The 26489-nt window shown below is 41.3% G+C and overlaps 3 protein-coding genes and 1 pseudogene across 4 annotated transcripts; all 4 read right to left on the reverse strand.

The window, feature by feature from the left end:
- Window position 1: 1 nt before the first annotated feature.
- Window positions 2-8058, reverse strand: LOC127362622 (protein FAM222B). The gene is made up of 3 exons (XM_051398604.1): window positions 7905-8058; window positions 6022-6149; window positions 2-5500 (listed from the first exon to the last, which is right to left on the reverse strand). The coding sequence occupies exons 2-3, from the start codon at window positions 6101-6103 to the stop codon at window positions 3483-3485; spliced, it is 2100 nt and encodes a 699-aa protein (XP_051254564.1). The 5' UTR covers window positions 6104-6149; window positions 7905-8058; the 3' UTR covers window positions 2-3482.
- Window positions 8059-8615: 557 nt separating this feature from the next.
- On the reverse strand, window positions 8616-18242 carry LOC127362639 (flotillin-2). 2 transcript variants are annotated; one of them, XM_051398636.1, is made up of 11 exons: window positions 18060-18242; window positions 16884-16965; window positions 15791-15881; window positions 15113-15236; window positions 14448-14566; window positions 13515-13628; window positions 13299-13418; window positions 12976-13190; window positions 12172-12355; window positions 11065-11214; window positions 8616-10618 (listed from the first exon to the last, which is right to left on the reverse strand). In XM_051398636.1, the coding sequence occupies exons 1-11, from the start codon at window positions 18106-18108 to the stop codon at window positions 10580-10582; spliced, it is 1287 nt and encodes a 428-aa protein (XP_051254596.1). In that variant the 5' UTR covers window positions 18109-18242; the 3' UTR covers window positions 8616-10579. The 2 variants fall into 2 exon arrangements, with proteins under 2 accessions (XP_051254596.1, XP_051254597.1); XM_051398637.1 differs by lacking the exon at window positions 18060-18242 and adding an exon at window positions 17868-17888.
- Window positions 18243-20771: 2529 nt separating this feature from the next.
- Window positions 20772-21778, reverse strand: LOC127362057 (4-galactosyl-N-acetylglucosaminide 3-alpha-L-fucosyltransferase 9-like; annotated as a pseudogene).
- A 224-nt stretch (window positions 21779-22002) lies between these two features.
- On the reverse strand, window positions 22003-25999 carry LOC127362643 (4-galactosyl-N-acetylglucosaminide 3-alpha-L-fucosyltransferase 9-like). Its single transcript, XM_051398641.1, has 2 exons — window positions 25910-25999; window positions 22003-23858 (listed from the first exon to the last, which is right to left on the reverse strand). Exon 2 carries the CDS (start codon window positions 23856-23858, stop codon window positions 22767-22769), a length of 1092 nt encoding a protein of 363 aa, XP_051254601.1. The 5' UTR covers window positions 25910-25999; the 3' UTR covers window positions 22003-22766.
- Window positions 26000-26489: the final 490 nt, after the last annotated feature.

The following is a 26489-nucleotide window of genomic DNA, read 5'->3' on the forward strand; positions in this document are numbered from 1 at the left end:
CTTTGTGTTTGCAAACTTTATTTTGGTTAGGGGGAATGTTTGTGCAAGACATTTTATTCCTGAAGGTTAGGCAAAACTGGAATATCACATTTTCACAAAGTAGAGAAAGTAAGCCCCCCTCACCACCGTTCACAACGTGATAGGTCTCCGATAATCAAAGACAACCATATTAATCGGAGTAAAAATAAATCTAGAGAGAGTTGTTACGTGCCTGTGTCCCAATAAATATTGCCATCAACTGACAAGGTGAGCTACAATGTGCTTCAGTAGATACGATTCTTAATGTGCATGTTGACATGTACTGTTTCTGCATGATAATAATTCTGTGAAGTGGAACAGCAAAACATACAAAGTTCTGGTTAGAACATCCAAATTTTGCTCAGCAGAAAAGAATTGGGGCGTACGGTGCAGACAGGAACCACTCACTCTAGATTTCTTTTTAATACTCTATTCACATCTTTACACTTTTACTTCACAAGATTTTCTTAAACCGTCCAAATGAGGGCAGCAGCTCTCCTTTATGTCACCAGGTTGTTGCTTATTACTGTCAGAACATAACACGTTCCCAATACAAGCTTGCCAAGGCTTTTGGCTGGGGTGGTTACAGAGAGGGACGCTTGGTCACTTTGGTCAGTGAGTCAGCAGCAAACAGTTCACACATCCCGACAGTGTCTAGGAATCGTGGCACACTTCAGGACTTAAGTCCATGACACAGTATCAGTAGTTACACTAAGTAGCTTGGTCCCCCATCAGAGATTAACTTCGTGCACCTTTGTCAGCGTGCACACCTGTGTGCAAGTACCCAAGCTTTAACATACACACACATACATACATACACACACACACACACACACACACACACACGCATTTCTCCATACTAAGCCCAGTGGAGGCACTTCATATGAAACTGTAGAACCTGACTATGCTGGGCTGTAATGAGGCAGTTCAAAATAAACAGGGCAGGTCTGTTATTTATTTAGTGTTGATTTAAAGTTAAGAAACCCAAACAGGCCTGGATAGTGTCTGTCTTTAGGCCACAATGGGTCAGACTCCTGAAGATCACCACTCTGAATACTGGTCAGCCGTTATATATTTAGAATAATGTCCAAATACGGCTGGTAGAGTAGACAATACCAAAATTTACCAGCATTTGAGTGGTGGCAATCTTAACCCTGCGCCCATCCCATAAATAGGAACCTATTTTCACTGATACAGCCCATACATCATTACTATTCATACACACGCACACACAAATCATACAAGTGTGTGTTAAGATTAAAGTCAAATAGCAGCTTTAAGGGGCAGGCACGTCAAAAATGAGAGCCAGAAAATAAAAACTGCCATCAAGTATGAAGACCAAAATCCAGAAAAAGCTACGGCTTGCATCTAAGCTGTCTTTCTATGAAGATGACTTATCATCTCGCCATTCCTTCTCCCTTTTGACCTGTACTGTATTCTGAGCACGATTCAGAGAAGAAAAAACTGCTCAGCGCTGTGAAAGACATCAGATTAAAGCATGGATGCAAACCTCTTATTTGCCTCTGAGTGCAGACAATTCAGTTTACACTGTCTGCGTCAATATGTGTCGCCTATGGCACCTAATGTGAAAACACCTATGGCTTCAGGATGCAGTGGTCCAAAAAATAAATTAAGAAAACTATATAAGGATATTTATTAAGTATACCAACTAAAACACAGTCCAAATACTTTAAAATAACTGCTACAGCCCTGTTCTACATACCTATTAATTCTGCTAAATACTATTCATATTTTACTCTTAAAATCATCTTAAATCCTTGACAGGCAACATCTGAGACAGTGGGACAGGTTTATCAACAGGTATGAGTAGCATTATTACCTTAACATCTCAATTTAAGGCAACATTACCCATTCACACTGCCTATACATATTAACACTGCCCAATTATCTGACAGTACGGTTTTAAACATATTTAAAATGAACCAAAGAAAAAAAATAACTTACTCTTTCTCACAATGAAGCCATACTTAAGTTGGGATCTCGGCAAAGAAAGTCAGTTAAGGTTAAGTATTAAGTAGAGGATAACTACTGAGACATTTAAGGCTTTTTCCAGAAGGCTTGAGGCCAGCAGAGCAATATATGCCCGGACAACATCAACCCGAAAAAGGACTAGAGGAGGAAATGGGTCCAGAGCTTCATGCTAGACACCTAGCAAAACATAACCTGCAATAAATGTTCTTACTTTTTTCTTTATAGGTAGCAGAAATACAACACAGGGTGAGGCCAGTGATCAGCAGATGAACAGCCCACCACACAGATAAAGTCCACACCACATCAGTTCACTTGTATTACAGTAGTAAAGTGGTGAGGAAATGTGTTTGGGGGGGGGGGTGAAGCATTTTCCCTGCTTGCATTATTTGAAGTACTTGCACGCTTGCAAGTGATCAATTTGCTTTTCACATACTGACATACATACGCCATTTTAACATTAATGGGATGCCATTCTGTTTCACATTAGCTATAGACAAATAGGGGCTAATGGAGTAGTTGCTCCTGCCAAATGTTAAGCATAACATTTAAAAAGTCATTTCTATAGTTCAAGTAGGATCATCTACAGAGAAACAAAAACTGTAATAATAGAACAACTACCTTAAAAAGTAAATTCTTGAAATACTACACACGAGGGAACTTTAGACTTTCCAAACATAATAAAAACTACTGGCAACTTAAGAGAAACTAAATAAATCTCAGGAATGGAGAATGTTACTGTTTTTGCTAGTGCTGGCTTTGTCTTATTTTCCAACTAAACGATGATAGTTAGTTGTTTTTGCACACTGCGATCACCCATGGAACGATGCAGAGACTACCCGCACCACTCGTGGTGCAGTTCAGAAGCCATTTTGTATTCCTGATAGAGAAGCTGTTAACGAGAGTACACCTCAACTATGGGCAGGAGCTCCTGGGACAAAAACCTTATCAACAGTCTTATTAATTGCATATACATGTAACCTTCGTATTTAAATGGATCACAAACCAGTTAAGAGGATAAATAATTGCAAATAAAAACATTACACAAGGACATCCTAAATCTTGCCTTTGGGCAGTTGTAAGGCCACAAATGCTGAAAAAAGTTGAGTTGTTCCATGTCAACCTAAGAAAAGCACTGTGACAATCATATGGCAAGCATATTCTCAGCTGCAAATTAATATTTTAAACACCATATATACATGAACAAAGAGCAGCACATCCATGCCAGTGACGAAAAGAGGAATTCTACTCAACAGTGGACAACAATCTCAAAAACCCTTCATCTGCAACAAAGGTACGACATGGCTTAAGACCTGAGGAATACTTTGAAACGTCACAACCTGGTGGGTCTACAAATCAAGCTCTGAAGCAATAAAATATAATTGATCACTTGCAAGATCTTAAAGAAGAAACCACAGAAGCTGAAAGTAGCTGTTGAGATAAACTCAAAAACACACCAAGTGGGGATAAACGGTTTAACGGTAGCCAGGGTGGTGAGTGTGGACACCTCCGGCATTGTTGGGCTCCTGAACTTGACCCATGGCTGACCTGTGCATCTTCTCCATCACATCCATGTTCTGCTCCTGAAAGCTGGGCATCTGAAAGTCCCCTCCTAAGAAATCCACATTCTGCATCAACTTGGGCGGGCCAGAAGGACCCTCTTTCCCTGGTCGGTACTTTGCTCCTGGGATGCGGTCTGAGGAGGCACTAGCCTGCCCCCCCTGGAAAGCCACTGGGAGGTCCTGAGGGCCGGATCCATTGTTACCTGCTGGGATGCTGCCCCATGGTGGCTGCATGTAGTGGCCATTAATGTAAGGCATAGAACCTACTGGGCAGTTAACAGGAGATGACGGTCGTGGTTTCTCTGCAGGGTGTTTTAGAGGAAAGGACTGTGCAGTGTGGGGTAACTTGTGGGAGTAATTGAGGTTTCGAGAGGGGAAAGCACACTCTGTTGGAGGCTCCATCCTTGGGTTCTTGCAGGGATGGGCCCCCTCAGGCGGCTGCTGCATGTGGGCCATTTGATGCTGGGCCCAGGAGCGCTGCTGCTGCAGCTGCTGTAGCTGTTGTAAATGTTGCTGCTGTAAATGCTGCTGCTGCTGCTGCTGCTGTTTCTGCTGATGTAAATGGTGCTGAAGCTGCTGCTGCTGCTGCTGCTGCAGGTGTACCTTCTCTGGGTCTGTGTGAAAGGCAGGTATACTATTAGTAGCAGCTATATTGGGCTGTGAATGGAGAGCAGCACTGGGAGTCTGAGCTGTAGCTTTGTCTGGGGGTCCCACCATGAGGCAGCTAGGCACAGAGCCAAGAGCCGGGTGGTGAGAAGACACCCTAGAGCTGGCGTTGATGAGCAGGTTGCGGCTGATGGGGCTGGGGTTTGCAATCTGGCCCTCACAGACTGAGGTTGTGCCCATGCCAGCCCGTGCCTGGCACAACTGGTTGATCTGGTGCACAATGCTGCTCAAGTCACCAGGCCGGTTCTGGTGCAGACTGGCTGCCATGGACAGTGGGATGGTGGAGGTAGATACAGTTACATTTGGTGGGGCGTCTGCGTCAGGGAGCTTCCGGGGCCCATATGCCCCCGGCGGGGGCTGCTGCTGGAGGCTATTGGGCATGGTGGGGGGTCCTGCACCCACAGCCTGGGGCAGGGGCTGTGAACCAACTAGCCCCTGGGTGTGCTGCAGGCTTGGAAGCTGAGCTCCATCAGACATGTGGCGCAGATCCTGAGTCACTCCTTGCTGTGTAAGTAAAGCTTGCGGAGGAGCCGTCTGATGCTTTAGTGTCTGCAGATGAGAAAGATGCTGCTGCGGTACGACTGGTGGACAAGACTGGCTCTGCTGTTGCTGTAGAGCCTGGGTGTGAGGCAGACTCTGCTGCCTCTGTATGCCTTGTGGGTGAGCCAATCTTTGCTGCTGTGAAGTCTGAACCTGGGACAAACTCTGCTGCCGTTGCAGAGCTTGTGAATGAGCCACGCTCCTTTGCTGTAAAGCCTGTGGGTGAGGCATAGTTTGAGGCTGCTGTAAAGTCATTGGGTGAGTCATGCTTTGCTGTTGCTGTAGCGCCTGTGGGTGAACCATGCCCTGCTTCGGAGCAGCCTGGGCCACAGGCTGAGATGGGCCCTGGAGGTGAGCAGCAGGTTGAGGAAGATTTAAAGTGCTTTGAGTGGCGTACGGCCCACTGTGAGGGTTCATGATGGCCTTCTGAAGTTGCCGGACGCGGCTACCGTCTGACTCTTTGATGACGCCTTTGGCAGGCGCACGGAGGACAGCCAGCAGGCCCCTACTGGAACTGACCTGAGAGGGGTAGGGACTGTGGCGCTGGCTGGACGACGATGTGTCAAGCCCGTTGACAGTGCGGCGAATGTGCTTCCTTTGAGGTACTTTGACACTGTTGGGGAAGATCTGGATGGTCAGAGGGTTGTTGGCAACTTTCTTAGCATAGGCATCCAACTCTGCTGGGGTTGGATAGCTGGCAGATCTCATCTTCTGTGTAGTTTCCCCTGCAATGTGTATAAGGATCAGACGAACAGGATAACACAACACTATATACTGAAACTCTATAACAGTAAGCAGTGTGGGAATAAGACGTTCTGTAACTATCTGATACATCTCTATTAAGAGGTCTGTAATCATTGAACCTAGCCTGGCATTTTATGGACGACATGGACTTTGCCTCCATTAGTGTTATGCATCAAATGCATGGTGCCTTTAATAGTGGGCTGGAGTGAAAACCTGGCACAAGAGTCACTTCTTTTACCAACAAAATAAAATAATCGTGTATTCAACTGAAGGAATCAACTGTAGCGACACTGTTCAGCTATAATTTATCATTACTACATCGCACTTGAATGTTTAGCTACTACAAAGTTTTGAAATCATAATTTCCTGTCATTTACATTTTATCCATTCAGGATGAATAATATTGTAAAACCTGTGTAACAGCAAAATGAACTGATCCCTACTGAGGATTTTACTAATAAATAAAAAAGAACCCCAACACGGTGGAAGAGAAAGCACTTACATTTCTGAAGTCCAGTGTTCATCTGCGTGCGGGAGAGAAGTCTGATGGTAGGGTCACCTGATGCTGGCAGACAGGCCAGCATGTCACTATTCCACTAATGCAGCATGGGACACCTTCTCCTCACCATACTGGGGAGAAACGGAGCAAGGCACAAGTCAGCCACTGACAGACACTTACGTTGGTGTGAAATGACTTTGCTATCACCCATTTTCACATCCAGTACAGTTTGACCTTTTGCAAATGGCAGCTTGTAATAAACTGACATCATGGTTCTATAAAAGCTGGCAGCTCAGATAGAAGATGGAAAAAATATGTTTTTTTTTCCTTGAACAAAACAGCACATAGACTCAACATGACGGCAGGCTGTCTTCTTCAAACTCACACACAGTAACAAAACAAACAATTCCCTCTGATTAACATGTTGTAGTAGGTCATGTTGTGAAAAGACAGACCCAAATCCAAACATTGGTCCCGAATTTAAATGAATTATATTGTCTAAAAGCCACTTATCTTGTTGAATATGCGGTTCCACTAATACGTGCTGTACATATTCAGCACTTTAGATCGTAAACAATCTTAGTCCAAAACCTCTTTAGAGATGGTTTAAAGAGATTGCCCTACAATGACAAGTCAACTTTATGATGAATCTGCAGAATGATGCATCAGTAAACCTCGTTGTAGGTCAACAGGGGGCAGAGCCACTACGTACACTCTTCAAGCTTTTTATTTCTAAATGCCAAAAACATTAAAGAAACATTTTTCAACTCATACTCTATATATTTAAATAAATATAATAAACGGTTGTTGCTTCCTCTGGAACAGATGCAGGAGGAGAGCCAATTATTTTCACAATAAACTGATCAATCGTATAATCAATAAACTGTAAGGACATTGAGAAAACCTTCAAGATATTGAATTTTCTATCTCATAAAACATCACCACAAGTTAGAAGCTACAAATACGGATTGTTTTGCTTGAAAACAATAAATGAGGTTATGAAAGTTAATTTCCTAATAAATCAACAGACCAGTTATTTTAGTTCTTGTGAGGTTTCTCGGGATTAACAGCAAACATGAAGCCAGCATCCATCCCTCCATTAGCCAACACTGAGAGATTAATGGAAAGTGAAAATCCTGGTGGTGTTGCAGCCCTTACAGAACCTTTTATTCTCAGTCTCCTCCAGTGGAAACACACTGGGAGGGGACCTCGGAAGTAATTACATTCTCTCATGATACAGTCACATCATTTCTTGCAGATTCATCATAAGATCTGCAGACAGTTTTAATGAATCATCACTTCTACATACAGCCCTCTGGATCCCACAGGATGACGCAGGGGATTGAGTGCTGTTAGAAAAACACGACAGAAGAGGAGGAGAGGAAGAGGAGGATGTTCATTAATGCAGACTGGATAATGTGACCTCCCCCCCCACAGACACAGACACAGGTCACACTCACCGTGTGGAGCTGTGACATCAGATAAAACGCCTTACATTAAACCTTTGTCAGATATATAAATATAAATATATATAAATATAACACAGTCTTACACTGGGCTAGGTCAGCTTCCAGCCAGGGTAACGTTAGCCATCTGTCCAACAACCCCAGCCTTAACATCTGCTCTAGTTTAAAACTAAACTCGCGTTAGTAACGATCAATAATCGATATCTGGATCAACTGAAGCGAGCAACACGCACACCGCGGCCGCCACACACATTTAAAACGGTGAAATGAAACATGGTTGAGCAGGTTTACCTCGAGTTAAGCAACACAATAAATAAGGAGCCTCTTTGTGCTTATTGAGAGCAGGCCAGCTGCTCGGCAAACTTTAGCTCTCTCATTGATAACCCGCCGCCGCTCGGGATCGAACCGGACCATACTTACTCCTCATGAACCTACGAGTACGGAAACTTCATCTTGTGGAGATACAACGTTGATATTGTGAATAATAATGAAGAGACCATCCCCGGTGTGTCGGTTCTCCGTGCTGCTGTCCGGCTACGGCAGCAACGTTTCTGGCGCATGCGCAGAGAAAGGACCTCCTCTTCCCCCCCCCCATCCGATCCTGCATTTAGGTATCAATGACAGACGCCTGTTCAATAGTTACAATCTTATTAGGGCGTATGCAGTGGTGGAGGTATTGAGATCAGAAGCACGTGTAAAAAGCCATCTATATATTGTGTTTTATTATTTACTACATTAGGAGTGTAAAGGACTCACTGTAGTCTGAGGATCTGACTCTAGATAAGCTCTTCACAGAAGTGAATGTAATTTATTTACATTAAAAGATATTAATCCCTAATCTTTGTGCCTTCCATGAGTATGACGACATCCGGCCCAAATAATAGATAGAAAACTGACGATATAACATTTCTGACCAAAGCGAAACATAACATGAAGAATGCAAAGAGATTAAGACTGAAGTTTAGTTTTATTTTATATTAAAATGTTTAACTATGTGTGTGTGTGTGTGTGTGTGTGTGTCATTGTACATCGCCCTGGCATGAACCAAGTTTAAGAAGCTGAGTCAGGAGTCAATGAAAACATTATAAAAGGTTTGCAATGTCTTTCTGCAGAAAAGTAAATGGCGAAAAATAAATGATGGCATTTTGATTTATTAGAATGACAATTAGCTGAGAGTGAACTGATTATTCTGAGTACAGACAGATGACATGCAGCAAGAGCATACAGAAACTCATGGCCGTCTGAGACACACAGTGTACGCGTTGTAAATAACATTAACAATATTACACTAATATGTCTTATATACACTGGAGACAAAGCAAAATAAATGTATATGGTCACAGTATTTGTCAAGTCACTATATCAGCAATGGTACAGACATAAATCATCTGAGGATGAGACACAAAACTATGTTAACAACAACAATAACAGTCCTTTGTATGCTCATACTGGCCGTTACATAAAACTACAACTGTATTTGCTGTTTCACCTGCTTGAGATATGACGCTCAAACTAAACATCACTGTCACACTAGTTTGGGTTTAGTGTAGGTGAGTGCAGCTCTTTACAGCAGTGAGAGGAGACGAGCAGGTTATGGCTACCAGAATCCACTGCCAGTTCTTCTGGAAGTGTTTAAGTGGATTGGAATAGATTTCATAGGAGGGGGTCAACCTGTTACGCCCAATAATATACTGTACCTTCCAAAAAACCTGCGTCGGAGCTTTTGTGCTGCTGCACTGGAGCTTAACATTTGGTGCATTAGACCCCAAAACAAGAAAACATTGTGACCATTTACAAACAGCAATATCACAGATTCAAATTGATAAAACATTAATTAATAAGTTAAAGATCTCTGCTAACAATCTACCAAGCTATCATTGCAGACACTGAACAGAACAGAAAGTGTGTTTGTCTGAAAAGTGTAAAAGTTTGGTTTGTTGACACGTCCTGTCAAACATGGCTTAGCATCTACAGATGTTTGTAGTATGATTTCAAACATCAGATAAACTATGCATTATCCCAAGTCCTCCCTATACAATTAAACTTAAAAGACAGTCTATTCTATTTGGCATCAATGTTTGGCCTTTCATTTTCAGAATCTATTAACATGAAGCTTTTTCCACAATATAAACATATTTCACACAACTCCAAGTTGTTTTTTTACAATTTGACTACAAAATCTTTTTTCTCTTCTTTTTCATCTATGTTTTTTTTTTTTTTTTTTACATCAACCATTTCTTTCAATCTTTAATCAAGGCCCAAACTACTAACATTTTACATTAAAACTCAAAGTAAATATTAAAAGGACCACATTACGAGCTAACCATTATCAGCACAAGATCTGATTTTGCTTCCTGCCAGCATGTAAATTATCACATTATCGTGTCTGATACTAACAGTTTGTGGAGAAGGAAAATTCTTTCAGAGGAACAGATTCAATTTGCACAACGAAAGGAGCTTCTTTTAAGATCGTGAGCACCTGTTGCATTGTAAAAATCAACCAGTGAGACATATAATAATAATAACCTGAATAACATTTGATAGTTAAAAATTACAACATGTACAATTAAAAAAAAGCTCTACAATTAACAAGAAAATATTCAGATTATCTGGGGAATTCAGATGTGTCTAACAATAAATGATGAGGTACTGTTAATCAACAAAAAGGCCCGCAACATACAGAAGGAAAAAAGTGGGAGCAGAGGCCTCAGTGTATACACACCAAAGAATAGGGGACTCAGACATCAGCTGTCTGAGTCAGCAGGTAGGTCAACTGTCACACCAGTCTGATATCAGCTCTCCTCTTTGATGACAGTTCATACAAACGGGCCAATTTATAGCATTCAAATACAAAAAATTAACTAAAAACACAACACAAAAATGTTCCCATGTTAAAACGAAATTAAAAAAAAATTTTTGAATGAGCAGCAGTGCATGCAGTTCTGGTCCTGTATAAAGTAAGGCACCAGAGGTTTTCCAAAATTCACTTGGTATACAGTATATACGTATAAAACAACAAAATTCTTCAAGTGTATTAAAGGCAGTCCATCAGAGTGCATACAACAGATACTGAAGTTATGTGGAGTTGTCGGTTTTCAGGCTTGAGTGCTGGTCATCTTCTGCAGCAACGGGATCTGTCAAGAAAAGACAGATTATTCAACCTGGCATTGAAACTCAGAGGCTCCCGAAGGAACAAACCATCCACAAACCTTTCCCTGTGAATTTATTAACTGTATCTTGTAATGAGCATGCTTGCACACTGGTGTTCGGTCAGGATGCTGCAGGATGTGACACTAAATGTAACCGGTTTATTTTTCTTTCTTAATTTAATCTCAAAAATAAAGATGCTTTCATGGCAGTTTTTATGTTACATCACATTTAAAGGTCAGTTTACTCGTCTCGGGGAGTGTTTAAAGATACGTGGGTGTTTACAAGTCAGATTGGGACTAGAATCAATGGCTGAAATATAGTGCCTATATCAAAACAAAGACTCAATATCCTAATCCCTTATGCATTTAATAATTTAGTTACACTACACAAACATTGAAATGGTTACAAAGATAAAATAAAGCATGCTGACCTTTGACAAATCCACTCCAGTGAGAGCATTGACAGACACAGGAAGTTCGGCCAAGAGGCGGTTGACTTCGCCCGTCACGCGGCTTCCCTCCCCACTGAGGATGACGATCTCACTGGTCCTGGCTAATGGTGCTGCCACCTTGCTAGCAATCTGCAATAACATGGTTAAGTGTTGACTGTAAGCAGGAAATAATCATGTGATACATCATGCAGTCATAGTCTCATGACTTTTGAATTATTAAGATGAAGCAATTGTGGTGATTCTGATGTAAGACTGAGAGCTGTCATTGTCCTTTAACCATGGTTTCATATCCATCAACGCCTGAAAAAAGTACCAACATTGTGTGTTCAGTTTTGAATTTGGGTTTGAGAGCCGAGAGAGCAGCTATTGATACTATCAAAAGAAGAACCGGGCAGTCTATATGGACCTGGTATAGTATACATCACAGAGATATTGGTGTTTCCAATATGCACTGATATAAAAACATTCCTTACAGAACGTAGAAATAGTCTCATCACGTAGTTTGTCCAGCAGAGCACGCTCCGACTCCATTGTTTACAGTACTCTCAGTCAGCACTGTCTGCAGCACATGTAGCAGAGTGCATCACAGTTGAGCGGACAGTAGTATGGACAAAATCAAGCTTAACTTAAACATTTTAAAATATTTGTTTAAAGGAAGCAGCAATCTGAGAACCTTTGCACTGTTGGTCTTTAGTGATTTTTTTGGGATGCTGAGGGAATTAAACACATAAGACATAACAAGAACTGCTAGTAGATGGATGTATTATGTCTTAGACAGATGTGAGAGTGATACTGACCTTCTCAACTAACGTGAATAATTGTATTTCCCAAAAACTATTCCATTAATATTAATACACTATCACAGGGTTTCTACTACTATAGTAACTGTTGAAGAAACCTTTCAAATAATGTACTGATTTAACAAAAATATTCACCTAGCACTGGTTTGTGTTTATTGTAAAAATAACCACTCATTGAAAAACCAGCCAACTCTAAATGAAAGTCCTCTTGAACAAAACTACAAGTGGTTAGAGAAGATGGATGTTCATTATACAAGGACACTTGGAGAACCCATCTATGTTTTACCGTAGGCAGGGCCTCGAGCACCAGGGCAGTCTTAGCTGCGTCTCCGTACTGCTGGTAGGCCTCAGCTTTCATTCTCATCTTCTCAGCCTCCGCCTTGCCCACTGCTACGATGGAGGAGGCCTCCGCCTCACCGATCATTTTGATCTTCTCTGCCTCAGCCTGGGCTATCAGCACCTTCTCCGTCCTGATGCGGGGGGAAACACACCATTTCAAATAACTGATATCTGATTCACCCATTAACACGTCACAGTCAAAAACTCTCCTTAGCTCTAACATGACTTCTTATCATACATTTCCAAATAATGTTCCTGTTTGTCAGCTGTGTAATCTGAATTCCTTGAGGCACCACACAGAAACTTTTAAAAACATTTAAGTGCAACAAAATAAGAAATGGTGAGTACTCGTTAGTAAGGAAGGACAGGTTTCAAACCTGTGTGACAGATAATCATCCACCCTGCTAGTATTTCTTTAACTCAAGAAATACTCAACATTAAATCTCAACCAGAGTGATGGTGCTGCTCTGTAGCTCATGACCTCTGACCTTTCTGAAGAGCGGGGGGTAGATTTGATGATCCATACCACCAACTATAAATGGAGGCTGTTGCTACCAAGCAAATTAAATTCACAAAGGATGCTTGCTTTTCCAGACTTTCACTCTAATTAGGTTGCCAAGTAATTTCGTGCCTAAAGAGAACAAGAGGAGTGAGGAGTTTGGACTGTGTTCTTTCAGTGATCTTGCAGTTTCTACTGATTGGTGATACTGGTAATCATGAATGCCCCTTTAACCAATGGGTTCTCACTCACTTATGCCCCTCAGCGAGCTGCTGCATTTTGTAGGCCTCGGCCTCAGCGGGCCTCTTGATAGTGGCAATGAGCTCATTGTCTGTCCGGGCAATCTCTTTCTCCTCAATGGTGATCTGTTTCTTCCTCTGCACCACCTGAATCTCAATCTCCTCCAGACAGATCTTTTGCTGCTCCTTGGCTGCCTGCAGCTCGTACGCCAGCTGGGCCTCTGCTTTCTGAAAACATCAGCACACAGAGTGTCTCTTTCCGAAGCACACACACTTAAAGCAACACACATTTTGTTTGAAACCTTTCAAGATACTTTTAAACCTCAGGGTGCCCACCTTGGTGTTGACCTCCTGGTTGAAAGAAGCTTTCTGCAGCTCCAGTTCTCGTTTGGAGTCAGCCATCCTGGTGTCAGCCTGGAATTTGACGTCCATCATCTCTTTCTTACATTCTGCTTCCTACGAGACGATAAAAAAGTAAAACCGTGTTCAGTTGGTTGTTGTGTATAACAGAAACTACTTCTGATAGTCTTCCACCTGCTGAAGCCTCCTTACCCGTATCCCAGCATCCCTCTCTGCCTCAGCCACGCCAATGTCTGCATCCCTCTGGACAGCCGCAGTCTGGGTCTTCCCAAGGGAGCTCAAGTAATCAACTTTATCGTACACATCCTGCGAGCACAGACAAACAGGTGAACTTATAGAGCTCAGCTTCCTGTAAACACTGAATCACAGGAACCTGCACTGCAACTGACAAGATGGGTGTAAATGGTCATGGATTGGAAATCTTCCAATCAATGAAGTGAGAAGAAGACAAGGCTGGACTGCAGAAAATATTTTAGTATGTCAGAGGAGTGAACATTTTATTTGTAGTGAATAATTTTAAATATAAAAGTCTCACTACTGAAAAGGGCAAATTTAAGTGTAGTTTCAACCACAAATGGACACCTTCTCTCTGTGCGTGATAACAGCTTATTGATTTCTGCACCTGCACTGAAGAGTTGCTGGCACAAGCCTCATTAACTGAAAGATGACAGCGCCATCTGATTGGACCTCAGCTACATTCGACAATAACACGAGGAGCAACAGGACTCCAAAAGATTTTACAAATAATATCCACACTGAGACAAACGACCACAAGTATTTTGATGTTTTGAGTCGGTAAAGACGTAAAGTGGAGCCAGACTAATTGATGTGATAGAAATGGACTCAGAGAAGCACTGTGACACTACACCGCACTTCAATTAGCTCTAATGAACAACAGCAAACTCTTCAGGGGGGAGTCTCTCCTGACAGTCAATTATATTATATTATTCTCACACACAAACAGGCACACGTACTGGTTTGTTCTTGGATCAAGACTAGATTGGATAGAATGAAAAGTCTGTATTATTTTGACCTTTTGCTCAGCAGCTACTTCTTCAGGTATTCTTATCATTGCACTTACTGGTCGCTGTCAGAGCACCACGTATTGTTGCATCTTCAACCCACCTTAATGGTAAAGCTGAGAATCTCGATGCCCATCCTGCCTACGTCAGGAGCTGCTACCTCCCTCACCAGTTTAGCAAACTGGTCCCTGTCCTGATAGATCTGCTCTACAGTCAAAGTACCTGCAAAAGAGAGACACTGTTAATATCTCCATGTACAACATGTCCATGACTACCCTGCAATTCAAAATGCCACTTTACACAAACGAGCAACCAACGAGTGTTTGTGTAAAGTTTCTTTGGCTCTGTATTAATTGTATTATTATATAGAAGCATGTAATCTTTTAACTAAGGTGACACAAATGTCAAACAATATGTGTGACAGATACTGCTACCATGACAAACCAATCTAGAGCTAAGACGGTTTGTTGGTTTTGATTGGCAGAAAAATAGTCAACTATTTATAACTGAATTAAATGATAAATATAATATATAAATGAATAGTTTATGTCATTTTTAAGCTGTTCTGTTTCATATATTTGTCCATTGAATATCTTTGAGCTTTGGACTGTTGGTCGGACAAAAAAAAGACGACACCTTGAACATTTTTATGATTAATCAAGAAAATAAGTATTTAATTATAATAATAAAAAGTGTAAGCCAAAACCAATCTAGTTGATTATCAGTCCTCATTTGGACAAACGCACAGTTAAAATAAAATGTCCATACCTAGAATGGAGCGCAGATGTCCCTCCAGAGTCTGCAGAACCACAGCTTTGATTTCCATCACAGATTTACCCAGGAACTGCTCACAAGCTATCGCCAGCAGGTCATGCTCTGTCATGACTTTCACCTGAAGAAGACACAGTGAGACGGCGAGGTCACGTCATCAGAGCTTTATTCTCTTTAACAACAATGTAAAATATTATAATAATTAACAACAATGTAAAATATTATAATAATTACATAATTAGAATTTCATTCAATAAATTAAATAAATCAGTAAAAGAGACGTTTTGGCTTTGTGATTATTCAAAAGTAAATTGATTAGCAGTGGTAGATATTTTCTCTATATTCTATTTAATCACTAGGAACTAATTTGTTCCTCACAAAAACTCTTGACAAATAACGAATAAATGAAGTACAAATATGATATTTTTCATTTAACAAAAGAAGTCAAAGCTCTCAAATGTTGAATGTTATCACATTACACACAGACATACAACAACCTAATAAAACCTTAATTTAAAATTTAATTTCAATCAGAAAATATTTGATCGAAGAAAACGTTGTGGATGTTTTATGCTAGAGACACAATTGAGTAAGTATTAAAAAAGTATTGAGGTTCAACACTGTTAGAAGCTGAGGTCTGGCCCACACAGAGAGGACTCTAGGATGTGGTCTTACCTGAGCTACCCCCGTGACAGTGATGGCGACCCCCTCTGCTGTCTCCACATCCTCACATCGAGGCTGCAGGGTCATGATCTCGAGGGTTATCCTACAGCGAGGAACAAACGCACACTTTAGGACATGAACAGAGGAATATTCACTAATGGATGTTAGGTGATAAATGCTTTTTATTGGCAGAGTGCTGACAATCTGATCATTACATTTCCTACTGCTGGTTGTTTGTTTTATTTTATTTTAAATACTTATGGGAAAAATAACATTGTAAAAGCAGGTCAGGGCTTATCTGAACATTAAGTGTCTCACTCTGAATCACCTAGTGTTATATACAATCTAAATGAATGATTTGTTACATATAGCCACTTTAATTAAATTCATAAATTGAATAATTTATATGATGACACTGTTTGTGAGCCTTCAAGTAAATTAGTGTCACTTTTTACCAAACAAGTGACTTTAGTGCTTCAAGAAGTGACACGATAAGTTTACGTCCAGCCCTGTAATGGAATATTTCACAATCTGTGGCAGCACCACTGAACAGTGCTGTGGAACATAATATTATATATATTTACGTGATAAAATGTTAACAAGCCACAACAACTATTGTAAAAAATTAACCCGAGGAATGCACTCGTGTTGTGACACTGCACATTAAAGAGGACAGTGGACGAGTACGGATCAGACCTGCTCCTTATGAAAACCGATAACTTCCGCTATGATTTGTTGTTATATAAATAACATTTAAATTAATGGAGTAATGTCACTACACATCTTATAAAGATGGGAATGTGTAGGCTGAACAGAAAAGAAGACCTCTGAACTGTAATATTAGACAGAATGTGGTAACAGCTTTCATCCTCAGCCTGCAGATAATGGTGCAGACTTCCCTGTGGAAATTCAATACAGCCATTTCAGCTGTGGTCTAAACCTCGGTCATTTTATCCAAATGAGTTTGAACAGAACCCGTTTAATAGTATAATCCACTTATCTGTGGCGAGTCGTGCTTGCAGGCACAAAAGTATTTCAGCTAGTAAAAGGGCAACTCCATCTCAAGACAACATAAATGGACTTTGTGTTTGTACTGTGTGCTCACCTTTGGGTGTCTGAGATGAGCCACCAGGCCCAGGCCCATCCTCCCACGGCGTAGGTCTTCAAATCAGAGCCACAGCAACCGCCTAAAGGAAGAGGAACAGCTCCATTAACATAAGGCTTGTTCACTAATCAATTAAACTCTATTCTACAGCTAATACTGACATTAGTCGTCGTGGATTAGTGGACGGCTGCCTTTATTACATTACTACACCTTCTGTTTACAGATCACACAGTTTATTATTACTATACACTTCTTTATATTCACATTGGTTGTATTTAAGAGATGCTGAAAGGAGCCCGAGATGTAAAAATGACTGCAACTGTTCAATACTGTACAATAAAGAACCAAACAAACACACGACAGCCAGGAAACTGATATGTTTTGGACCTAAAGATAATAAATATTTAAACTGGTTGCTCAGGATTAAAGTAACCACAACATACAGCTGTGTGAGTGAATGATCGTCCCTGTGTTAATGTCTGTGTGGCTCTGTATGTCAGATTCCACATTCCTCCTATATGTGTGCACTGTATTTATTTATAATATTGTTAACATTGTTTTCCCTCATGTAAAGTTTTATTGTGGTTTTATAATCATTTATTAAAGTTTTTCTTTATTCCAAGTGAGGGTATTAAGTTAAAAGGCGTTGCATGCTGCACAGATAGTTTAGTGAGTTGAGTTATATAAATAAAAGGTATTATATATTATTATTATTATTATTATATTATTATTTATTCTTGAGTCGTCCACTGATTGCTGACAGCTACACTGACCCGCCCCCTCCCGGAGTGGGCCTTAATGAAGCGACACACCGCCTCAGAAGACAGCAGCTTCGACGCTATTTATTTATTTACACATATAGTTTTATATCTAATTAAATTAATTACACTTTAACTGCAGCAGCTTGTGCTAACAGCAGTAAATGCGGCGGACGCTCCGTCGACGATAGCAGCACGTTGGCATCACCAACACTGATTTATTTACCTTACACCGCGGTCATCCGCTCACCTTACCGTCAGCAAACACTCGCTCGGTTATATTTCCACTAATAAAACAAAAACAACGCACTTTCCCCCGTTAGCACCCTGACAGCAGCTAACGCTACCTAGCGCCCGGTGACCGTTAGCTCCGAGTATGAACGATGACAGCCAGCTCAACGAGAAGCGGAGCACCTACCGGACACCACCAGGGCTTCGTTTGGCCCCACAGTCAGACAGTTCCCCATCTTGACTCCACACACAGCACACTGGCGAACAGCTGGGTCCTTTCACGGAGCTGCTGAAACGTTTTATTCGTTATTTAATCCAAAATCTGGATCCGGTGAGAGACAACCACAGGCCCCGCCCCGCCGACGTCACCACAGCAACAACCGCAGGCCCCGCCCCGCCGACGTCACCACAGCAACAACCGCAGGCCCCGCCCCCCCCCCACCGTTCGTCAACAGACCCCCACTGGTTGCAGGCTCAGTGCTGTCAGTCAGTGGTTCCCTAAATCAGTGGTTCTCAACCTTTTTTCAGTGATGTAACCCCTGTGAAATATTTTTTCAGCCAAGTACCCCCTAACCAGCGCAAAGCATTTTTGGTTGAAAAAAAAAATACTTAAAACAGAGCACTGTGCCATCAGTGTCTGATTTATTAAACTTTTGGAACTGATAAACACATACAAAATTCAAACATTTGAAAGAAAAACTATTTCAAACATTTTAAATGTTAATAATCCATGACTAAATTTATTGCAAATACTTAATAATATAAAATTCATTTTATGAACTTATATTTTCCTGAAATATTTATTAAATCATTATTTTTTAAGGATTTTTGCATGGATGCTACTTTTTAAAATATGTGCCTTCACGTACCCCCAGGGGTACACGTACCCCCATTTGAGAACCACTGCCCTAAAGGACCCGGTTTTTTTTTTTTTTTTTTCTCTATAATTTGACATAATTTATAGATATTTCACATTATATTCAAAAACTGTATAATTAGTTAGATAATTTTACACAATTATCTACCTGTATTATGTATTTTACAGACTTAACAAGTTCAGTGTTTTCTTGTCCCTGATGCTTGGCCATTGTTCTATTAGACAACTTACTTTACTTAATGTCTATTGGCCTACTTTTGTCAAACTGCTATTTCCAAGGTAAAGAATAACCTCATAAAAAGGTTCTTTTCTAAAACTGATCTCTGTGTTTTTTATGAAGTTGGAAGAATCCTGACAGAATCCCTGCAGAGAATTTTGTCATGTTGTGATTTGATATGCGATTCTGCCGGCGGTCAGCAAGTTTTGGTTTGGTTGTGGCTCAGCTGTGAAACTGGGAGCCCCAGTATGGACCTGGAGGAAACTGTTGCTGACTTTTTGTCTAAAAATGAACCACTCGGGCAGGAAAGAGATCAGTTGAAGGCGATGCTGAGTGTAGTCAAGGAAAACAGAGACCTGAGAGAAAGGATGCAGAGCTTCAACAGTGACACCCTGCAGAATCAACAGGTATTGTGGGTGTTTTTCTCTACCACTAGATGGCAGCCAGATGAGCTGAGATTAGAGCTATGGTTAGTTTTGTAACCATATTTGCATTGTGTACCTATCATGATATACAGTAAGCATGTAGCCTACAAGTATAGACAATCATAGATTTCAAACATAAACATTGTTAATGGTTCAAACTTTATTTGTAGCTGCAGCTGCAGGAAATAAACTGATCCAAGTTGTTTCCTAACAATGCAACTCAGAAGAAATGTTTTTATAGCATATAGTGATTTAACTACATAACGTTAGATAGTAACTTTTATTTTTTTACTGCTAACTGATTTCAGTGTATCTTTGTAATGAGATCAAACAAAAAGCTGAAATTCTAAAAATATAATCAAATTAATCATATATTTTTGGACAGAGGGATTACAATCAAATCAATATATCGCTGTAGCCTCAGGGTAAATTAATTAGAATAAATGTAAATATATATATAACGTATATATATATATATAAACTGCAGGTGTATTTTCAAATGTTAAGGGACTGCTGGCGTCATTATCAGAAAACTGTGAAAGATGCTAAAAGAAAACATTTCTCAGATATTATCCTGTCAAACTGTCACAAGCCTCGTGTTTTGTTTAACACTATTGACTCACTTCTGAATGCCCCACAGACTGCCTGTATGGAGGCGTCCCCTGCTGTGTGTGAAAACTTCCTTCACTTCACTTCACTTTTATTGATAAGGTCACTTCAATTAGGGCTCAAATCTCACCTTCAGTTTATGAGCCCTCAATCTCTGTCCCCTGCTCTGCTGTCTTTGACCATTTTGAGTCTGTGACTTTTTCCTTTTTATGATGTCTTATTTATTCTCCTGTACGGCACTTTGGTCAACTTTGGTTGTTTTAAAGTGCTTAACAAATAAAGTTGGATTGGATTGGATTACTGTGGGCATTTTTATGTAGTTCTCTTATATTTGACTTAAAGGGGACATATTATGAAAAATTCACTTTTTAAAGGCTTTTATATGTATTTTTGGGAATTTGGTTTGCCTCCTGATCCACTAACAGTGAGGTTTTACAACCACCTCATTGTTGTGTGAGCTGGCTGCATAGAGATGCCTGTGGTTTAAGGGGCAGATCAGGATTTAGATATACTGTGATGTAACAGTACATCCACATTGGATTGGCACATTGGCATCACCATGGTGCCAGAGAACATATCATCACAGGCACTGAAAACACTGAAACATCCTGTTCTGAGTAGGACTGAAAGAGAGGGTTTTTGAGGCAGGCAAAAAAATCCAGGTTCAGGTTGAGTTTCAACAAGAAACTTCACAGACATGTCCCAGGGGCCTATAAGACTTATTTAAACTCCTTGAATAATATCTCCCCTTTAAGGCAGAACAGCCAATCATCAGCCGGTAACACTTAAAGCCGGTGTCATGTTTGAGGCAACAACAGGAGAGGGAGGGGGAGAGGGAGGCAGACACAGAGCGGCCAGAGAAACAGAGCAACTGTAGTAAGGCGTTTGTGCAAAACTGCGGAAAAACTGCAGAAAAAGTGTGGGTGTTGAACCCTGTCACTGGGAAAAGTGTGGGTGTCAGAACACCCACATGTCCCTGCATATAAGCCTCATTATCTTTATCCAGCCTCAGGAGCGACAATGTTGCGGCATCAGGAATGAAGGAAGTACCTGGGGCAAAATCCTCATAGTTCCTTCTCTGTGGGCGAAAACTATCGGCACAGTGCCAGCTACAAGAGGCCCATTGAAAGTTACTGTAATGTAATCTCTGTGAATTGAATTTTCAAAGGAAAGGTAGAACTTGCAGCTGCTAATATTCAGGAAATAGTTTTCACCCTTCAAGGAGTCGTCAGAGGAGCTGTAAAAGACATCCACCTTGATGTGTTTTACAAGCTCTCTGTAGTAGCCTAATTGTATATTTCCTTTGATTTTATGTGCACGTCATTGACATCAACAGTCCAACACAGAAGTCGTTCCTTTTTGGGTAGCACAAAATCTTCATCTGTGTTCTTCTTGGGAGCTAGTTTCCAACGAACGTGGATATCGGCGTCCTTCCTGTAGCTCAAGCTTAAATTAAAAAGGCCTATAATGCCTGCTATCATGCGTGTGTTGGTAGGCGAGTCCATGTTGAACCAGATGCATCTCTGAAATCGGGGTCTAGGTAAGGTGGGAAGGTTGGAGAGGTCGTCCTTGATAGCTCTGTGAAATACCCAAACTCCATGAGCTCTGGAGTACAACGATCTATCATCTGTGATATTTTTTTTTTTTTTTTTTATCCAGTGAATGCAATGCGGATGGAAAGTTTAGCAAAATACTTGCTTGTGCTGTGGAGCTGAAAGTGACATTGCTGCTTGGAAGGTGAGCGTGAAGATCTGCGGGTGAAACTTGCTGGCGTTCATTCCTTCAAATATGACATTTGACTGATGCCACGCCTACTCATTGGTCGAACCAATACTGTGCCAGAATGTGAAACTTTTAAATGAAATGAAATGAAACAATTTATTTTCATGAAGATTGTGTATTTGTTGATGCATTCTGAAAATCAATGTTGAAACAATCAGTCTCACTCTTAAAAAAGACCTAGAGTTGAGACAGGCAATAGAAAATATAAAATAACAGCACATTTGAAAGACTACATCTTTATTGAATAACAGCTATATTGATCAATACAAATTCCTGATGCCAAAAACCAGAAAGCAAAATTTACTATAAAACAAAATGAGCCCATGGATAAGCATTGAAAACTTAATTATGATTTTCTGAAGTTATAAACAAAGCAAATATATTACATTTACAGAGTAAAACATAATCAAACAGATAACCAGTCAACTCATCCCAATAAAATTCATTATTGCCAGCATTGCCAATATCAACCAACAGTAGCTACACGTCTGATACTGGCTGAGGTCATTACATGACACTGAGTAACAACATAGTCACAGAGACTTAGTCCCTTTGTATCAACCCAACTAAACAAATCATATAATCCGGTTACACTATCATCCATCTTCTTCAGCTCCAAAGCTAACTTCTTATCCACACTGAAAGTGTGAATGAAAAACAAATAAAGCATGAATGAGCATTGACCTGACAGATGACCCGAAGCAAATACTGGACATAAACTGTCAAAAGCACCTTTGTCTCCACCATCTTCTAGCTGCTGGCTGGAGCCTCTTGTTTACCTCACAGATCTGTCATCAATCTGCAGCTTGTTTGAGCCAGCTTATCGTGACTACTAGAATACAGTGTATACTAGAATACAGTGTATACTAGAATACAGTGTTGAAATGTGCCAAATTATAGGCAGAATCTCAAGAATCTTGTATATAATCTGTGTATTAACATGCATCTGTGAGCCACTGTCAAATGATGTTCTCATTGAGGTTTTCATGAAGAGTACCACTTATAAAGGTCATGTACAACGTGGAAATCTTCATCTCTTGAGATGTGGTCGCAGGCGAGGCAAATGGGCTGAATGAATTCATTCTTCATAGACAGGAGATGAGGAGTGGCTGTGTAGAACTTCCTCCACTCAAAGTAACGCATGTATGCCTCATCCGTCCTGTTCAGGAGGAGCAGAAACTCTGCCAGTGACTTTGCGTCAGGGAAATCATTTATGTGAATGAAGGCATCAGAGGGAAGGAACTGGTGGTAGTTTTCTCTTGGTGGACCCAGAACTACAGGGACCGTCCCTGCTACAAGGGGCCCGTTAACCTTCTCTGTGATGTAGTCTCTGTGGATCGAGTTCTCAAATGAGAGGTAAAACTTACAGCTACCAATGGTTGAGTAATAGTCTTCATATTTCAACCGGTGACCAAAAGCTGCACCAAAGACGTGGATCTTAATGTATTTAGACAGTTCGTGATAATATTTATCTCTCACAGCTGTTCCAGTGGCTGGGTTGTTGTTACTGACAATCCAACACACCACTTTATCTTTCTTGGGCAGAACAAAGTCATCTTTCGTTTCTGAATCCCTGATAGTGAGCTCATTCCTCACTGTGATGTCAGCATCTCTTCTGTAGCTCAGTGTTAAGTTGAACAGGTTGTCCAGACCCGGTATCGTCGCCGTGTTTGTCGGGGATTCCACGTGGAACCAAATCCACTTCTGAAAAGCTGGACGTGGAGCCTGCGGCATGTTTCGCAAATTCCAGTCTATATCTCTATGGAAGAAAATGACTCCCTGTGCTTTGCTGTAGAGGGATCTGTCATCTGTCAGAACACAGCTGTCAATGTTGAAGTGGGTAGAGCAATCTTTGAAATCAAACTTCACACCAAGAGGCCAGAACCACAGCAGGACTATGGGCTTTTCATTTGATGTCACACTTTCATTATTTTCCTTCTGAGCTAATGTAGTTGTAAATGGGCAACCAGCAGATGGAGGCTCAAAATACAGAAAGTATGGAAGAACAGAGCAGATAAGGCTAAGAGCAGCTATTGTTCCTAAGCACGGTGTTTTCTTGGAAGCTGGTGTCATCATCTGTGGAAGCAGAAAAAGAAACTGATGTGATCACTTTCACAACTACATCATGAGTTGCAGCAGATAGCAAAGTAAAAGTCACATTCATTTCTCCCATTGACAATATTACGTGACTCTCAGTTGCAGCTCACAGTTAAGTACGTGGTTGCAAAAGGATAGGAAGGAAATGGAAGGAAACTAAAGATTACGCTGTTGAGGAAACGTTTTATCTCTGGGTCAGTTTTGAATGAATTCAACAACTATGGTGCCGCATTTTGTTTACAACTGCAACGCCAAAGCGTTTTGAATTTGCTACTGCTCTGATTCACACCTCTGAATGGCTTCTTCACCATAGTGGCTCATGGGTATTGTAGTAACCATACCATGTAGCAGTGGCGTGCACAGGGGGGTCGCCCCCCTTGTGGCCCAATTGTTGAAAAATGCGTGCTAAAGTGTCCTATTGGGAGCCAAAACGCATGCTAAAGTGCTCTCAAGTGCCCTCTTGGGAGCCAAAACATGCGCTAAAGTGCCCTCAAGTGCCCTCAAGTGGCCTTTTGGGAGGCAAAACTCGCTAAAGTGTCCTCAAGTGCCCTCTTGGGAGCCAAAACGCGTGCTAAAGTGCCCTCAAGTGCCCTCTTGGGTAGCCAAAACGCGTGCTAAAGTGCCCTCAAGTGCCCTCTTGGGAGCCAAAACGTGTGCTATAGTGTACCATGGGAGCCAAAACGTGTGCTAAAGTGCCCTCAAGTGCCCTCTTGGGAGCCAAAACGTGTGCTAAAGTGCCCTCAAGTGCCCTCTTGGGAGCCAAAATGCGTGCTAAAGTGCCCTCAAGTGCCCTTTTGGGAGGCAAAACTCCCTAAAGTGTCCTATTGGGAGCCAAAACGTGTGCTAAAGTGCTCTCAAGTGCCCTCTTGGGAGCCAAAACGCGTGCTTAAGTGCTCTCAAGTGCCCTCTTGGGAGCCAAAATGCGTGCTTAAGTGCTCTCAAGTGCCCTCTTGGGAGCCAAAACGCGTGCTTAAGTGCTCTCAAGTGCCCTCTTGGGAGCCAAAATGCGTGCTTAAGTGCTCTCAAGTGCCCTCTTGGGAGCCAAAATGCGTGCTAAAGTGCCCTCAAGTGCCCTTTTGGGAGGCAAAACTCGCTAAAGTGTCCTATTGGGAGCCAAAACGTGTGCTAAAGTGCCCTCTTGGGAGCCAAAACGTGTGCTAAAGTGCTCTCAAGTGCCCTCGCTAAAGTGCCCTCTTGGGAGCCAAAATGCGTGCTGAAGTGCCCTCAAGTGTCCTTTTGGGAGGCAAAACTCGCTAAAGTGTCCTATTGGGAGCCAAAACGTGTGCTAAAGTGCCCTCTTGGGAGCCAAAATGCATGCTGAAGTGCCCTCAAGTGCCCTTTTGGGAGGCAAAACTCGCTAAAGTGCCCTCTTGGGAGCCAAAACGCGTGCTAAAGTGCTCTCAAGTGTCCCATTGGGAGGCAAAATGTGTGCTAAATTGCCCTCTTGGGTGGAAAAAACACTCAACTGCCCTCTTCTACGTTCTATTATTAGGTAGAGATGCTGCCTAAAAGAGGTGCTAATATGGTGTTAAAATGTACTAGAATACAGGAAATGGCATCTACTTAATTGAAAACGTTCTGGAGGAAGACCCCCAGACCCCTTGGGGATTTATGTCCTTCATACATCCATGTCACTGTGTGTTCTTCACGGTCCAGTGTTGAAATCCACACAGTTCTCGTGGATGCTGATCCTAACAGCAAACTAACCTGAGCAGTCTGTCTAGTTAGTCTGTTTTAAGGCTATATAATAATATAATAATATAATAATGCCCTCTACAGTGGTGAGGCTTTATGTGCCCTTTTTTTTCTTTCTGCCCCTGCCCTTCAAAAAGTCTGTGCACGCCACTGCCATGTAGATAACAGATAAAATAGTACAATTGTAAGTAACATGCAGAACTGCAGCTATAGATTATAATACATTTAACACCAGAGACCTATAAAAATAAGTAGAAAGCAAACATTACAGTCGATAGTCTCATTCTTTAGAGGAATTAGGATTATCGCCATGGAATAAAACGTGCCGTTCTTACCTTTCAATAGAGTATAAGGGCTGTATGTCTCACTGGTATTCAGTACACCAACTGTGGCAGGCATTTGACCCTCATTAATACTGAGATAGGGATAAGGCTAGGACGTCATGAGCCTAACAAGAGAAACCGGTTGTATTTGCTTACGCAGTTTAAACAGTAAAACGTCCCGTAGACTGCAATCATCGTGCAACATCTCTGCCATTGAGTATGATGATGATCAAGGTGGTGTGATCATTTTAATAGTGTTGTACATGTGGTGTCTAAAGGGTTCAAAGTTCAAATTATATTTTGTCAACATATGCAGTGTCAGTAGTTCTCCCAAAGGACATAATTCTTCCTCTCGAATGTTTAAGTTAGAAACCCCCCTCCTCCCTTTTGACATAAATATTCCAGCACATCTGTATTAGAATCAGATGTTTCTTTACTATTTTCTTGAAGAGCAACCACCTATAAAAACCTATGTTTGAAGCATATCAACAGAGCTGTTCATTTGGCAGGATGCTCTCCAAGCTCCCGGGGCTTGAAATGATGCTGGACTTTTTTGTAGTAAACCTTTTTATACAATCAGCGGACTTCTCTT

Source organism: Dicentrarchus labrax, unplaced genomic scaffold, assembly GCF_905237075.1.
Source record: "Dicentrarchus labrax unplaced genomic scaffold, dlabrax2021, whole genome shotgun sequence".
NCBI classification, from domain to species: domain Eukaryota; kingdom Metazoa; phylum Chordata; class Actinopteri; family Moronidae; genus Dicentrarchus; species Dicentrarchus labrax.